The sequence below is a fragment of the Passer domesticus genome, chromosome 7 (assembly GCF_036417665.1).
Source record: "Passer domesticus isolate bPasDom1 chromosome 7, bPasDom1.hap1, whole genome shotgun sequence".
In the NCBI taxonomy this organism is placed as follows: domain Eukaryota; kingdom Metazoa; phylum Chordata; class Aves; order Passeriformes; family Passeridae; genus Passer; species Passer domesticus.
Window position 1 is genome coordinate 43,520,037 of NC_087480.1, and position 14,502 is coordinate 43,534,538.

Below are 14,502 nucleotides of genomic sequence, written 5' to 3' on the forward strand. Positions count from 1 at the left end.
TTTATTTCTGTTCTGTAAAACATAAAGAGGAAATTAAAAAGGCCCCAAGAAAAAGATATGCCACAACTTCAGTAAGGTTTGTGGTATGTCCTCTATTATTTTTCTTCAAGTAATACAGTTTTGTTTCCAAAATGGATGGCTTCAGTTCTCAGAATTATTCAGTTCAGAAACTTCCAGGATTGTTACAGCCTTAGAAAATAGCAAGCAGTTGCATTCTATACCCTTATTTAAGCATAGAAGTATTTTACAGCATCTGCGATATGCTTTGTGGCATGTCCATACATTGTTTTACCCACTACTGAAAAGCAGCATGTTTTACTGAGCTGAAACACAGCACCTGGCTCATTGTGTTCAAAGCACTGCACAGCATTTAGAACAGGTTAAGTATCCAGCTGAAACTGCAAGAAGCATTTTGCTCAACAGAACATAGCTAACTTCTGGAATGTGATCATGGCATTTGGATTTACACCTCTCAAGATTGCCCATGGAATTTTCTCAATATTCACTTACACTACTTGTAAGCTTTCATCCCTGTTTAAAAGTAAACTAGGCCTTCCAGGATGGTGTCAAGAAGCAGAATACATTAAGAATGGATTTGCTTGCAGTGAGACATGTTCACAAAATCTTGTTATTTTAAGATGTTGCAGGAAATGTGTAATGCATTCTCAACAGAAATGTAATTTTTTTTCTTGGAATTTCTGCCTATAGAAAAGATCTTTATATCCCGGGAAGGAAATGTTGTTAATGCCACCAGTGTTAGAAAATCCAAACAGGAAGATGCTACAGCCTTTAAATGCCATTATCAGTGTCATGCTGCTGAAGCCTATAAACTCTTGGTTAGTACTGTAGTCTGTGGGTTGCCAAACCACTGCTCAGCTTTAAACTTCTGAAGAATTTTTCCCTATTTCATCTCTACAGAGTATGTGACAGAGATGTATTAGAAAAGGGTATCAGCATTATGTGACAGTTTAAGACACTTGCCAAAAGAATGTATGGAAACATGGTGGGATGAGGGCAAGTCAGCAGGATAACCCTCCCCATCTGACTTTTTATTAGTCAGTCTTGACAATTATCTGCATTGGGAAATATAGTAGAATACAGCCAAGTGTTTCTGTAATGCAAAGCTGTGAATTTACAAAGAACAGACACAGACTTGCTTGTCAGAATGCAGCAGAAATCAAACAGTACATGGTTCCTTTGCTCTCAGTTCCAAAGGCAGCACTTGGCCAAATGCAAATACAGCCATACAGCATGCAGCTGCTAAATAAAACAGAGAGGAGCTGATTTCTGGTCTCTGAGGGACAGCTCCCCTCCACACAGCAAAACTACACTTTCCCTCTTGAAATGCTGCATCTGTGTCCAAACCATCTAACTGAATCATGCCCAGGCATAAAAGGAAAAGGTGATTAGGATATGTGGCACCAACAAACACTGTAGTTTACTGTGGGCCAGCACTCAACCCCAAACCACAACCCTTTTGTATTTGTAAGTGCAGACGCATCCCACTAAGTCTTTTCCCAAAGACAAAATTCCCCTTTGACAGGGAATTTTGTTTTGTAAACCCTTTCCACTTTCTTCATTTCTGTCTTCTCACTTGCAAAGATTCAAGGAAGTTTAAAAAGGCACTGAACAAACTTACCTGTATCTATTAAATGTGACAGGCAAGCTCCAGTTCAGAGGTCTGTAAGTGCTGACTGCAAAGCTGTAAGCTTGCATTAACCAGAGGAAGGGCCAGTTACACTGCCTATTCTCACAGTCTAAGTGCACTTTGGCTCTAAGTAGCTTAGACTCTGTTTTCAAAAATCTAGTTGCAGTCAGGGCCAGCTGAAACCACTTATTTTATTAAATTACTACAGAATTTACTGATTTTCATGGCTCAAGCTCTCCCCAGGATTATATATGATCTAGCTTCTTGGAGAATTTCAGTTTCAGCTCCTTTAATTTCTTAAAATTTACTCTAAATGAAAACCAGCTCACCTACCTCATCCAGCCTCAACAGAAAAATATGTATTTTCAAGATGGAAAACCAAAATTGTACATTAAGTATGAGAATTACTCCAGGAGGAATTCTGTATAAATTCTCATATCCAATCCATACAGTTTTCAACAGAAAGCAAAACTGCAACAAATTCCAGTCCCAGAACCATCCAACATTGCATCCTGCCATTCTGTGGGTGCTCAGAGCAACATAAAGAATCCCTGAATCCTCTAAAAACATATAGATTTCCAGCCTCTGTTAAAAGAAAAAGGACTGTCTGCACAATCTTTAGTCATTATCTACTATATAGATGTCTCCACATGTTTTAGAAAATATGCTGTTTCTCCCATTAGATCCATCATCACATAACACATTCTAGGGAAAATCTTGAGGTCTTACTGAGTACGTGATATAAATGTTATTGAAAATTAAAATGGCAGGAAATCAACAGAAGAAGCTTTTCTTTTTATTTCATTTAGTCCTTCCCCACCCATTTGTTTTTCCCAGCTGTTTCAATTAATTGCAGACTTTCCTAAAGGAGACTGCCCATTGTGTTTCCTGTTTCAGTCAATTCTCATAATGAACTAATTCTTCTGTAGAGACACTACTTTGTTATTCTGTACACTTGGGATTTGCTAACAGCAGAACACAAGAGAATAGGTGTGAAAAAAACATGAAAATGTTCTTTAATGTCTTCATTCAAAAGAAGCTCCCTGAAGCCTGAAAAATTAACAAGCAGATAGCTAAGACCATTTCAGCAAGGTCACCTCAAGAGCATTAGTACAGAAGAATGGAATGGACAACAGACTTGCTCAATATTTCTCTAAGTGTAGACACCTGACTGCAGAATGTCACTGTATATGCACAGATGAGCTGTGAAAAGAGATTTTCTAGAAAGGGCACATACCTCTCAAACTGCCCTTAAAAAACCTGGCTATTGCTACTCACAAGTAGCACTGCAAAGCCACGGGGTTTTGTAGAACAAAACCAGAGTAAGAAGGCACAGTTCTCTAAATTCAGAGAACTGCAATTGAACTGATAGCACAAGTCTGTGCTTTCTCAGTCCATCTGCAGCTCTATGAATGGTAATTGCCATTCCAGTTCTGAGAACTCGCTCTGTGCATGCATTAACCTAATGTAAATAAATAACCATGCTCAGGAACATGACTAATGAACTGCCATTTTTCAAACCAATGTACTACTGAGCACAATATATCACATGAAGATAAAGAACTAAATACCCTGCAGAACAAAAGTGCAACCAGGGAAGCCTTGGCTTTTCTTTTTGAGCTCACTTTCTAAACTGAACCTGTCAAAGTACAAACTTCCTGAGATTTAAGATTCCTGATTTTGCTCTGCTTCAAAGAAATGTAGTTAAGCCACCTGAGCCATGAGTGTGCAATCACTTCAACATAAAATGCAAGGTTTCAGGTGTTTACATGATAGCATTTACCCATGAACAAATTTTTAATTGTAAGAATTTTTTAAGGCAGCATTGTTTTTCACATATATTAAATACATTGACATCAGGATTAAGTGGCTGTGGCTGAACTTCACAATTTCCTCTTTCTTACAATCAGTGCTTTCCTCTGGCCAGGTAATTAGTTTTTGGGGTGGGTGGCTGGGTATATTTTCACATGTTGCTGACTCAGGACATTTGCTCTTTTGCTGTTTCTAATACTGGTGTTAATTACTTTTTACAGTACAGAGGTACTACTACCTCAGTTGTAATAAGATAATGTTGGGATGTATTCTCATTTTCAGTAGACTTAATCCCTATCAAAATGTAACAGGATCTCAAAGCAAAAGTAAATATCAGAGACTAGAAGAGCCTTTAGACTATTTATTAAATAAAGCTCTTAAATAAGACCTTTAATGACCCTAGTAATTTGTAATATAGTAATTGAATATTACAAGACTAGCATACAATAGCATTGAAATTGCTACAGATTGACAGATTTCTATGTAAGACCAAAATATAGTATCTGAAGTTATTTTGTAAGGATGCTTCAGCTTTTACTGACTTCAGAAGAAGTTAACTAAAAAAGGAAGTTATCATACCAGCAGAAATTTAGCGTAATAAAGAATATTGTTCAGATTTTAGAACTGCTGTTGCATTCTAGCTTTTGTTCAGAGCAGTTAATCATAAGCTAGAAATGTGAAATTGCAGCTTTAAAAAAAAAAAAAAAAAAACCCAGAAAATACAGAGCTGAAATGAAACATGGATCATAAAGTTTTGTTTCTACTTTCTAACAATATGAGAACAACTCTTCAGTTATTTTGTGGCTTCAGGTATGATCTTTGTGAGCTCAGATGCAGTAGAAAAATTTTCTACTCTTTGCTTGCCATTTTTTAATTTACCCAATTATTTATGGTAAAATAGAGCTGAAATTATTTTAACATTTTATTTCCTTGACAAAAAGGCCATTTGAACGCTTACGCAGTACACAAACAAAATATAGTTTCATTGAGTATTTCCACTGTTCACGAAGGAAACATTTATAAAACTGTGTTCCCATGCACATTTCCTCTAGCAACAGAAGCTCTGGAGCAATACTTGACAAATGGTGCATGAAGTGGGAAGTCTCAGATCCGTGGAATGCTGACAGTGCCCCAGAGCACGTGCTGTCCTGTCTGTGTGAGCACACCTGGGGCTGCCATCACCTTTGCAGCTGCCGTGTATTGGCAGCCCCAGAGGAAAGGGTTTTCAGCTTCCCTGGGTGAGCCTCGCTCCTGCAGCCCCTGGGCTCCAGACACTTGTACAAGCTGCCCTCATCCCTGCACTGCAGCACAAAGGGGCGTTAAAGCCCCTGTGCAGCTACAGCAGGTCTGACTTCAGCAGCATGGGGATGCCAGAGCTCTGGGAATGTTGAATTATATAACCAGGCAAGAGGCCTGGAGGATCACCTCCTGCTGAGTCTGTAAAGATGTATCCCAGTATTGGGAATCACATGGCAGCCAGCTTTCTCTTCTGCAGTTAAACAAGTTGCAAGAAAATAAAGTGGTAAACTGAATTCATGAATGTTCTGTCACAAGAACCAAGGAGCATATCATATGTTAGAAATAATCATAATAACTCAACAAGCAGCATTCTTTCCAGAGCTGTCAATACTCTGGATGTAGGATAATCAGCAGTAATTTTTAATCTGTGCATCACAAAATTCTTTTATTGCCTTTTGAATGTATTTTGTCCAATGTTAAAATTCAGGAAGAGACTACTACTATTCTTCTGTGAAACAGCAAATGTTGGAGAGAAGAAAACCAAAAATGTCAAAAGCTGGAATTCAGTATGGTAAAACAAAATTCTATCATTACATTCAGGACATGTCCTGGAACTAAGGCAATAAGTGTGCTTATTAGACTTCTGAAAGAGGACAGGAATAGAAAAAGGTGATAAAACTGATGAATTAAAATCTTTTTTTGTATTAGAGACACTTCAGAAGAATCTAATAAAATTGAAAAATTATCCAACATTATCGAATGTTACCTAATCCGTATTGAAAGTAATCAGTGGAGGTCCTTGGGAAGCTGACAAATTGCCAATGAAATGTGACAGTTCAGGGAAAAGCCTCACTTTTGATGTCAATCTGGACAGTTCAGTTTGCACTTGTGTTCAGGGGACAGCTTTGAGCCCCTCTCCACAGAAACACTGACTCAGGGAAAGGCTCAGATGCCTCCTTCCACTAAGCCCTTCCTCAGGCTGAGGTAAAGGCCTGACTCAGCTCTCAGCCTCAAAATCACCACACCAAGGATGGACCACAGGGACTCTCTCTACAGAGAAATGTACAAAATTACCACCATCAGGCAATCCTACAAACTTTATCTCCTGAAATACAGAAAATACTCTGAGCAAAACAGCTGTGATCACATAGCCTTTCTCAAATTTACCATCTATGCACAACTTCTAGCAACAATGTATTTCAGTGTGTTTCACTGTATTTAGATCTTTTCAGTGAATTGATTTTTCGAGTATTTCAAACGTTTCACAGCTCACCTTACTGTGTAACTACCACAAGATACTTAATACCTGGATACTCAGATTTTCTATATTCTGTTGCTGGGTGATTCCTTAAGTTTATATAATAGCTCTCAATGGGTTTTTAAATTTCTTTTTTTTTAAAAATAAGTTTACATGTGTCTTCCTTAAACTTCCTTAAATGCAGAGATTTATGGAAATCATTCTGAATGGATATTGAAAGAGAAATGTCTAGCCTGAATTGGTGCACAGCTCTGAGAATCTGAAAAACTGTTTTCAGAGTTACATTAGCTTTAATAAATGCATCTATGTTGACATACACCCATAAATGTACACCCCTTCAGTTTCATTGCATGCAGTGTTCCTTCATAGCACAGCCAGAAGTCCTTAAGAAAAAGTAATTTGCTTTTCTGAAGCAAATTCTGAAACTAAGTCCATAACTGCCCTGGGGAAAATGCAGTAGCCTGTCTCTCAGCAAAACTTTATGCAAGTTTTCTCTTAAATAACTGCCATTAGAAGTCCTCGCTCAGCAGTTCTTTTACAAATAATTCTTAAAAAGTAAAACTGCCCCTATGGCACAATGATTTCTAGACTGTTTCTTCTGCTTTTCTTCCCCCCCACTCAATGTATGAGCAAGATAAATTGCAACAGAACCTGCAGCTCATTCTACAACACTAGGGAGCAGTAGATTTAACAGCAAAGCCGAAAGAAGTCTCAAAATGTGCGATCCCCAATTTATCTTCTGTTTGCATCCCAGCACCAATGAAGACATAGTGAGTCTGCCAACCCTGGGAGTAATGCAATAATTCTTGGTACAAAAACTTGTAAACTAACAAAAACACTGAGAAATGTGACTCTTCACAGCCTCAGTGGTCTTTTATGAACAATAAAGATCTTAATAACAAGCTGTGCAAATGATAAAGTCTCTGATGTTTGTAATTTATGAGACATCAGCAAATCACAGGAGGTCCAGAAAGGTTTCTGGTGCTTTGATGAGCAGGCTGACAGTTCTGCCCCTTCCCCGTGGACAAGTACAGAACCATATTTACTACAGAACCATATTTACTAACAGGCTTGAGCACATTTCTGCCAAAGCACTGATGGGAAGTGGGGGGGTTATTTGTGCTCAGGCTTTTGCGTTTTAGACAGGAACACACTGCTCTGCCTGAACTGAACTAATTAAGGGCTAATTGACTGTCTAGCACCTATAAAGAGATAATTCACCCACGCCATCTCCCACTGGAAACTGCAATGACTATTAGCATAGAAAGGATGGTTTCTTTAGTGGTCAGCATAAGACAGTCATAAGTATTTGTTAGCAAGAGCAGAAAGAGGGCAGATGAGGATATGGATGTTTTTAATGGATGATTAAATCTGGGTAGCTTGATCTCCTTTCATGCTGTGGATGTTGTGTGCTGCAGTCACGCCTCTCACTGCCTGCACTGGGATGATAATCACTCACAATGAAAACTCATTAGCTCCACAGCAATGAGCCCTCCACTGCTGAAGCTTGGTGCTGTTCTTAGTACCATGGCAATGATCTCTAACTGGATGTCCCAAACTCTCCCTTCTCTGGTAGGACTAAATACCACCAGAATAACCACTTCTGATACTCTAGTAAGTAGCTGTTATATGTTGCAAGCTATCTTAATGCTGAATTAGTATTTAAGTGCCAGCAAAAGCGTTAGTTTGTTGCCTCTTTATGAATCTCTTTTCTAGTTACTAATCTTCTTATCATCTCTTAATGCATGCTTCTTTTTGGGCATCATAAAACTGCACATTGGTGAGCATGTTGTGGTCTTACTATGAAAGGGAAGCTTTCAAAATAGTATCCTTAAATATGTAAAATCAAATGCCTTCATCTTGAGTATGAAATGCTAAAAAGCAATTTTCTTTTGTCTTTGCATTTGTGTAGACTGTTCTTCCTATCTTTACTGCTCCAGAAAATGCATTGTGTTGTTTAGAATATTATATCTGGCAGTAGCTTTCTTTTTGAAAATTGGATAATGTTACCTAGTAACTATTCACTACAATATGCAAAGGGTCTGATTACTTCTTTTTTTTCTTTTTTGGAATACAGGTAAACAAATCAAAATAATAATAAAAACAAATAAATAGCTGTTAGTAACAAAATAAAATTGGTACTAGGAGGTTAGATACCAGAATTTTTAAAAGACTGATAATGGGAATAATACAAATGACAGAAATGAAATATCACTTTGTATCATTGATGCTCATATACAGCAGCCTTAGTTAATAAAAACCTACAGGAAAGCTGTGAATAGTCATGAACTCATGAGAAGCCTAAAAAGTCAAGTAAGTTTTTACTTTAGAGGGAACACTATCCTGGTATTCCTAAATTAAATTAGAACATAATTTTCCTAAATGCTTAGTAAAACACGTTTGTCTATGTATTTTTTTGTTTAACTGCAATCAGATGTTTACATAATAGTAGGTTATGTAAAATATAAATGTAACTATTCTCAAAATTCTCAAAACTCATAATTTTGTAACTAAAAATTATGCATTTACTAACCAAAATGGAATAATTTAATATATGCATGCAGGAAAAATACTACTGCAGAAAATCACTGTATTTAGTTTATAAATATTAATATTACTACTTCAAAGTTAAATATGTTGGAAGAAAAACTGTTATCTTTTAGAGCAAGATGAGAATACAAAGAAAAGCTCTATTTTCCTTAAATGTAATTTCATTTCACTGAGTCACAGTATATATTGGTAGTTCTTGTGGCTGTATAAGTAGAAGTTCCCTATCACATTTGCATCCAAGTTTAAAGTAGCCACTGTGTAACTTCAATATGCAGATTAGTTATTATGAGATCTATATATAAATGTATACACACACAAATATATGTGTTTGTACTGATATGTTCAGATTCCAAGTAGAACAAAACTGTCATGCTCCCCATGGCTACCACAGGGCACTGCTGATAGAAATGTCTTCTAAATATTATTTCAAGAATGCTTTTTTCACTCATTGAGTTGAGCTATATGCATATTTCTTGTTTTGGTAAGGGTAGCAAGAGTGCCAGTAAAGCTGGGAAAGTAATAATAAAAATTTGATTATCTGAGCTTGGCAACATCTGTCAAATAAAGAAAATGTGAATTTCTATCATGTAGGGTTCTTTTTACACAAAACTGAGCACCACAAATCTGGTACCTTTCTCCAGACTGTAGATGTTGGTTGAAAGAGTTTATGCCCCATATGCTCAGTAATACCAGGGTCATCACTGACTGATTTTTGGCTGCCATCCAAAGTTCCCCACTTGCAGCTTCTCCAGTGAACTCTGCAGCATGAGCACTTCTCCAGAATTCTCTCCTAGCACATACACAGCTCGTAAATTGTGTGTATTGTACAAACTAAAAAAAGAACAAAACCTCCCAATTTCCTGCCTTCAGCTGGAAGAACTGTACAAGGATGTGGGGTCAGGCAAAGGGCCTCCTCTTTTGAGTTCTGTTTCATTACCAGGGTTGAAATTGCAAGACCAACCAGAAAATACTGTTTACGTTTAAGCAAACATCCTAAGTAAGATGCTGTCCTTTTACCTGTCACTCTACCAACAACAGAGGTAGCTGTAACAGTTTTGTTAGAATATATGAAAGTGAAAAAAATAAATCTTTTAGAAGTGATCTAAGTCTTTAATACAGCAGCCTGCCATGGCAGTAGTTAATATTGGATTTTAGAGGGACTCATCTCTTTTCCCCAGATTTTCAAGAACTAGTAAAACTTTCTATTTTTGTTTCCACTTGTTATTTCTTTTCCTTCTTGTTTACTAAGGCCTTTCAGCAGTAAGCCTGCGTTTGAAAAGCTGATGCAGTAGCTTCTGTAAGGTTTTCATGACTTTTAGCTCTTTTTCTCCACAGCAGTTTCTGCTTGAAGTAGGGATTAAATTTCAAACTAAAACAATAACAGAAAAATAAAGTGCACCTTTACACACATGCACGTTTTTCTCTGCCATCGCTCATCTTGCCCATCCTAATTAGTGAAGGAAGCCTGAAATTCCAAATAGAAGGAATAAAAGACAAATTCATAAGACTGTGGAATTGTGGTACCATACAAGTGGCTATTTATTCACAGGCAGTCAATAACCATGCTCTTGGTTAATCAGTCTCTCACTGTGAGAAATATTTTCCCAAAGTTCATTTTTTAATCAGATGTATTTTAGACACCATAAAAATATCTGCTAAGTTAATCATTAAAGTGTTTTTTCTTTCCTTAGATAGAGCCTAGACAGACATTTAGAACCTCTCTGGCATAAATAAGTACCTTTGAAAATTCAGACTGGATTATAGAGCTTCATTATGGACTGCATGATCCTGGTGTCTCATACATTGTCCACTGTAGAACTTGAATCCAGTGAAAACACTTGCCCCCAGTCAAAATGTAGCAGACATAAGTCTCAAATGTAATAATTTTTCATGAACTTATATTAATTATTAAAGGAATTATAATCAGAAGCTCTGGGTTCATGAACGTGGTCCTGGACTTTTACAAAAAATTAAGTTTCTTTGCTGTTGCATGACCACACTGTTGGGCCATAAGTTCTACAAACATGGAAACTACTGGGGTAAACACAGCTTACACTTTTCGAGGGTTACAGCCTTTGAAGGCTTCACTTGTTAAAGCTTGCAATTTTAGCAGCTTTTCAAGACCAATTTAAATTGTCTCTGCAGATGTAATTTTATTTAGTTTTTACTGTTCTCCATGTCTTAAGCTAATTTCCCTTTGCTCTGAAAATTAAGGTGCAGAGAATGCCATAGAAGCAGTATAATTTAGTGCTGAACACTGGTTGTGCCTTTCTAGCAAAAGCTAAGGCAAGATCATCTTTTTACAGGAGAGAGACAATGGGCAAGGTTGGAAGGGACCACAGTGGGTCCTGTGGTCCAAGCTCCCTGCTCAAAGTGATCCTGGAGCTCTTGGCACAGGGCTGTGTCAGACCATTCTGGAATTCAGGGAGACTCCACACCCGCTCTGATCAGTCGGTTCCAGTGCATGGTCAGCTGCACAGTGAAGTTCTTCCTCATGCTCAGGTGGAATTCCCTGTGCATCAGTTCCTGCCCATTGCCTCTTGTCCTGCTGCTCAGCCCCACCGAGCAGAGCCCGGTCCGTGCTCTGACACCTCCCTGCAGAGAGACATTGATGAGGTTCCCTCTCAGTCATCTCTTCTCAAAGCTCATCAGGCCAAGCTCCCTCATCTCTTCAAGCCATCTACATTATAGCACTTTGGTTTTCCTTGCAAAACATGGCAATAACACAATTTTGATTTTTCTGTTAACTCTGCAGTAGAAGTTCACTGCCAACTTCAATTACTTCTTCAGAGGAGTCAGTGTTGTGAAAAGCCTGTGCTCTTTTCTTACCTCAGTCCATAGAGATACTGGCACCTCTTCAGAGATGAGGAGCTCTGCAACTCCTGCACAAAGCTGCCAGGAAAGCATCAGTATCAAAGCTTCCCCGTTTAAATAATCACTTTCTCTGCTGGCACTGAGTACAATTTTATAATATAAATAGCAACTGATTCCAACTATGTCCAGACCAAAATTACTTCAATGATATCCATTAGCATATCTACTATGAAATTCATCACTCAGTACAATATTAGGAAAAATTAAAGCACAATATTAACTTTAAATTTCAGTTTAAAAAGAAAGTTCAAAAACTGTTTCTTGTATCTATTAAGTTCCATCACCTGAAGGATTTCAATCATCTCATTATATTGTTTTCTGTCATTGCTACACTAATTCTGTACATTCCATTAAAGAGATACCAAATCCCACACAAACATTAAATGCTGTTCAGTGTTACCCTGTTCTGCAAACAAATGTGGTTTGGGGTTTTTTTGCCTTTCTTTCTCGGTCATGGCTGCTGTAAAAAAGAACAGGTTAGGAATTTCCAGTTTTCTGCTGTCCCAGTGAAGGATATGCAGTGTCTAAATCACCCTGTGGCTTGCTTGCCCTGAGCCCCATTCCCCTGGCCTAACCAGACACTCTTCCATCCCACCCTGAGCAAGCCCCTGCTCCCTGGCTAAGTGCAGTGGGAGCCTGGGGAGAGCAGTTCCTGAGAGGTGCAGCTTCAAGAGCAAACCTGTCCCCACCTCCGAGCTGCTGCTGAGCCAGTTCCCACCGTGAGTCACACACTGCGCTCTCCCCAGGCTCCTGTGTTTGTTCTTTCCTGTCTTTGTTGTTTCCATTAGTCTAAAGTAAAAGTCATCCAGGCTGAAAGGATGTGTTTGTTCTCTGCTGATGAAAAACTGCAACGTCCCTTTGCAAAGAATTAAATCACCTGGTTTGTGCTGAATCACAAGCAGAATACCATTCTCATCCACCCTGGAAATTGTGTGTGCTGAACTCCTCTAGAGAACTATTGCAAAGGTGTGAGATATGGCAAAACTGGGAAACCACCAAACTAATCAGGGAAGAGTAATAATTGTTGGCTAGTAGGAACCTCATTGCAGACATGTACTGCAAAAAGAAAAATATTCTGCTGCAGTGTTTTTTTTCAAACAATAAAAAAATCAGTTCAGTTCCTTTGATTGTTATTCTTTTGTTGTTACAGACTCAGATTAGCCCCAAGGAAGGGTGGCAAGTTTACAGTTCAGCCCAGGATCCTGATGGCCGTTGCATTTGCACTGTTGTTGCACCTGAACAAAACCTATGTTCTAGAGATGCCAAAAGCAGGCAACTCAGACAACTACTAGAGAAGGTAAGTCTTCCCCAAAAAATTCCTCCTCTTGGTCATTAAACTTCCCATGGAAATCTACTGCTTTTCTTCTCAGTTAATACGTAATGAACTAATGAATGATAAAAATTGTTATTCAGGGTATGTCCGCTACCTGTGTTCTCATCTCTGATTGTTATTTATCTGTTTTCCTTACATCGCACCTTTCCCAACCCAAGTTACGTCTTCTCTCTCTCACTCCTCCCAAATTCTTTCTTACATACAAGAGGACAGATTTTTCCGTGTAAAATAAGTTACAAATCCCACCTCAAACTAGCTCAGGGATTTAAACTACAGCTTCTACTTCTATCATATGAGACTGCTGAAGGTCATTTCTCATCTCTTGTCAAAAAATAGATCCTGAAAGCAAACTGTGCAGAGCATAAACAGTTCTAATTTTTTCATTATTTCTTTTTCTGAAGTTTATTTATTCATTTTGTGATAGTGCAAATTTTCTCCAATGGCCCAATTCTTAATTCCAGTATTATCCACTACTGCATATATGGTGAAACCAATTAAGTCTTGTTTTGCATGAACAGAAAAATGCTGCTACTATGAAAACACTAACAGTCTGCATTCCCTGTTTAAGTAAGCAAGGTTATAGTTACTGTATCACAGCCAGTGGTACAGAACCTGAGGCCTGAGAGAGAGCTTCAACAGCACCAAAAATCAACATAAAATGTAGACTTGAAAATACATTTTTAGCATACCATTTTTAGTATTTTTCTAGCTATAGAAAAGTCATTCCAGTGTTAATATAGTGCCAGATCCCAATAGATTTTTGCTCCCTGTGCTTCCATGAACTTGAGACGGGACAAAGTTTCAAGTTGACAGAGCCCATAACATGAGATGCATGGATAGGACTTTGATGGGAAAAGCGGCAGAGGGAAAAGGAGCTGCCTCCCTTCGTGCTGTCTGTTTACTTAAGAAAGGAACACTCCAGTCTTTGCTCCAGCATATTCCCCAAATACTCAAATATTACTAAAATAACCACTTTATTTTGAGGTGGGGGCTGGAGGGGTATGATAAGATCACAACAGAGTTTTTGAGCTGCCACAGAAATGAACCTAAATCATCAGCCTCTCAAAGCTATTTTCTTATGATTAGGACTGTGGCAATCATGGATGTGTAATGGATATCCATTACATATAAAGGAAGTATTAGTACTTCCCTGAGTCCATACAGTCCTTTAATTAGACCCTCTATGTGAATGTGTCTTTTGCCAAATGGAAATTCTTCCAGCACCCAAGGGACTTTGCCTGCTTACAACAATAAGATAGCAAAAAAAAAAAAAGCCCCTGCCTTTTTTCATTAAAAACCCTTTTTCAGAACTGTTAATAGCAACTGTACAATCAGTAATATATACTATTTTTAAGAGTTGTTTCTAAGTCCATACATTCTGCAGATCATAATGAGTTAGCTCCAAACATGACTATCCCTTGAAATATTGCATTTTCTTGCAAACCACAGAGTACTGCTGGGTTTGTCTTTCCTTAGGAAAGTACAATATGTCTTGTTTGAACCAAAACTTCAATAGGTGACAAACACATTTACAACAGTCTAGTTTTCTCATGTTTTAGGGAAACAAAACACTTGCTGGAATAGAATAACTACTATTGCTTTCATAACAGAAACTTTTAAAAGTACATGTAATTTACTCTGGATGACAGTTACTATTGCATTATTGTGGTAAAAGTCCTCACTATAACTACAAAGTCACTTGCTCTGCAAGAAGTTACCTAAGCATTCACTACTTTTCATCTGAAAAAAAAAAGGTTTTCAACCAGTGAGGCAATTGGATAAAATTTC

At 37.9% G+C, this 14,502-nt stretch overlaps 1 protein-coding gene and 1 long non-coding RNA gene across 4 annotated transcripts in view; one reads left to right on the forward strand and one right to left on the reverse strand.

Moving 5' to 3' along the window:
* OLFM3 (olfactomedin 3) overlaps positions 1-14,502 on the forward strand; it is a 49,489-nt gene that overhangs the window by 24,016 nt on the left and 10,971 nt on the right. Inside the window, exon 2 of the mRNA XM_064428067.1 lies at positions 12,532-12,678. Coding sequence (XP_064284137.1) covers positions 12,532-12,678 — 147 coding nt within the window. The remainder of the gene's footprint in view (positions 1-12,531; positions 12,679-14,502) is intronic.
* The window catches only part of LOC135304996 (uncharacterized), a 118,729-nt gene that overhangs the window by 12,521 nt on the left and 91,706 nt on the right, over positions 1-14,502 (reverse strand). Inside the window, exons 3-4 of one of the 3 annotated variants that reach the window (XR_010366259.1) lie at positions 11,337-11,399; positions 10,023-11,102 (exon numbers count right to left, since the gene is read on the reverse strand). The exons of 1 other annotated variant lie outside the window; for it this stretch is intronic. This is a non-coding gene — a long non-coding RNA (uncharacterized LOC135304996). Of the gene's footprint in view, positions 1-10,022; positions 11,103-11,336; positions 11,400-14,502 lie in introns of those variants that run through there. One more of the 3 variants, XR_010366255.1, reaches the window with a different exon arrangement.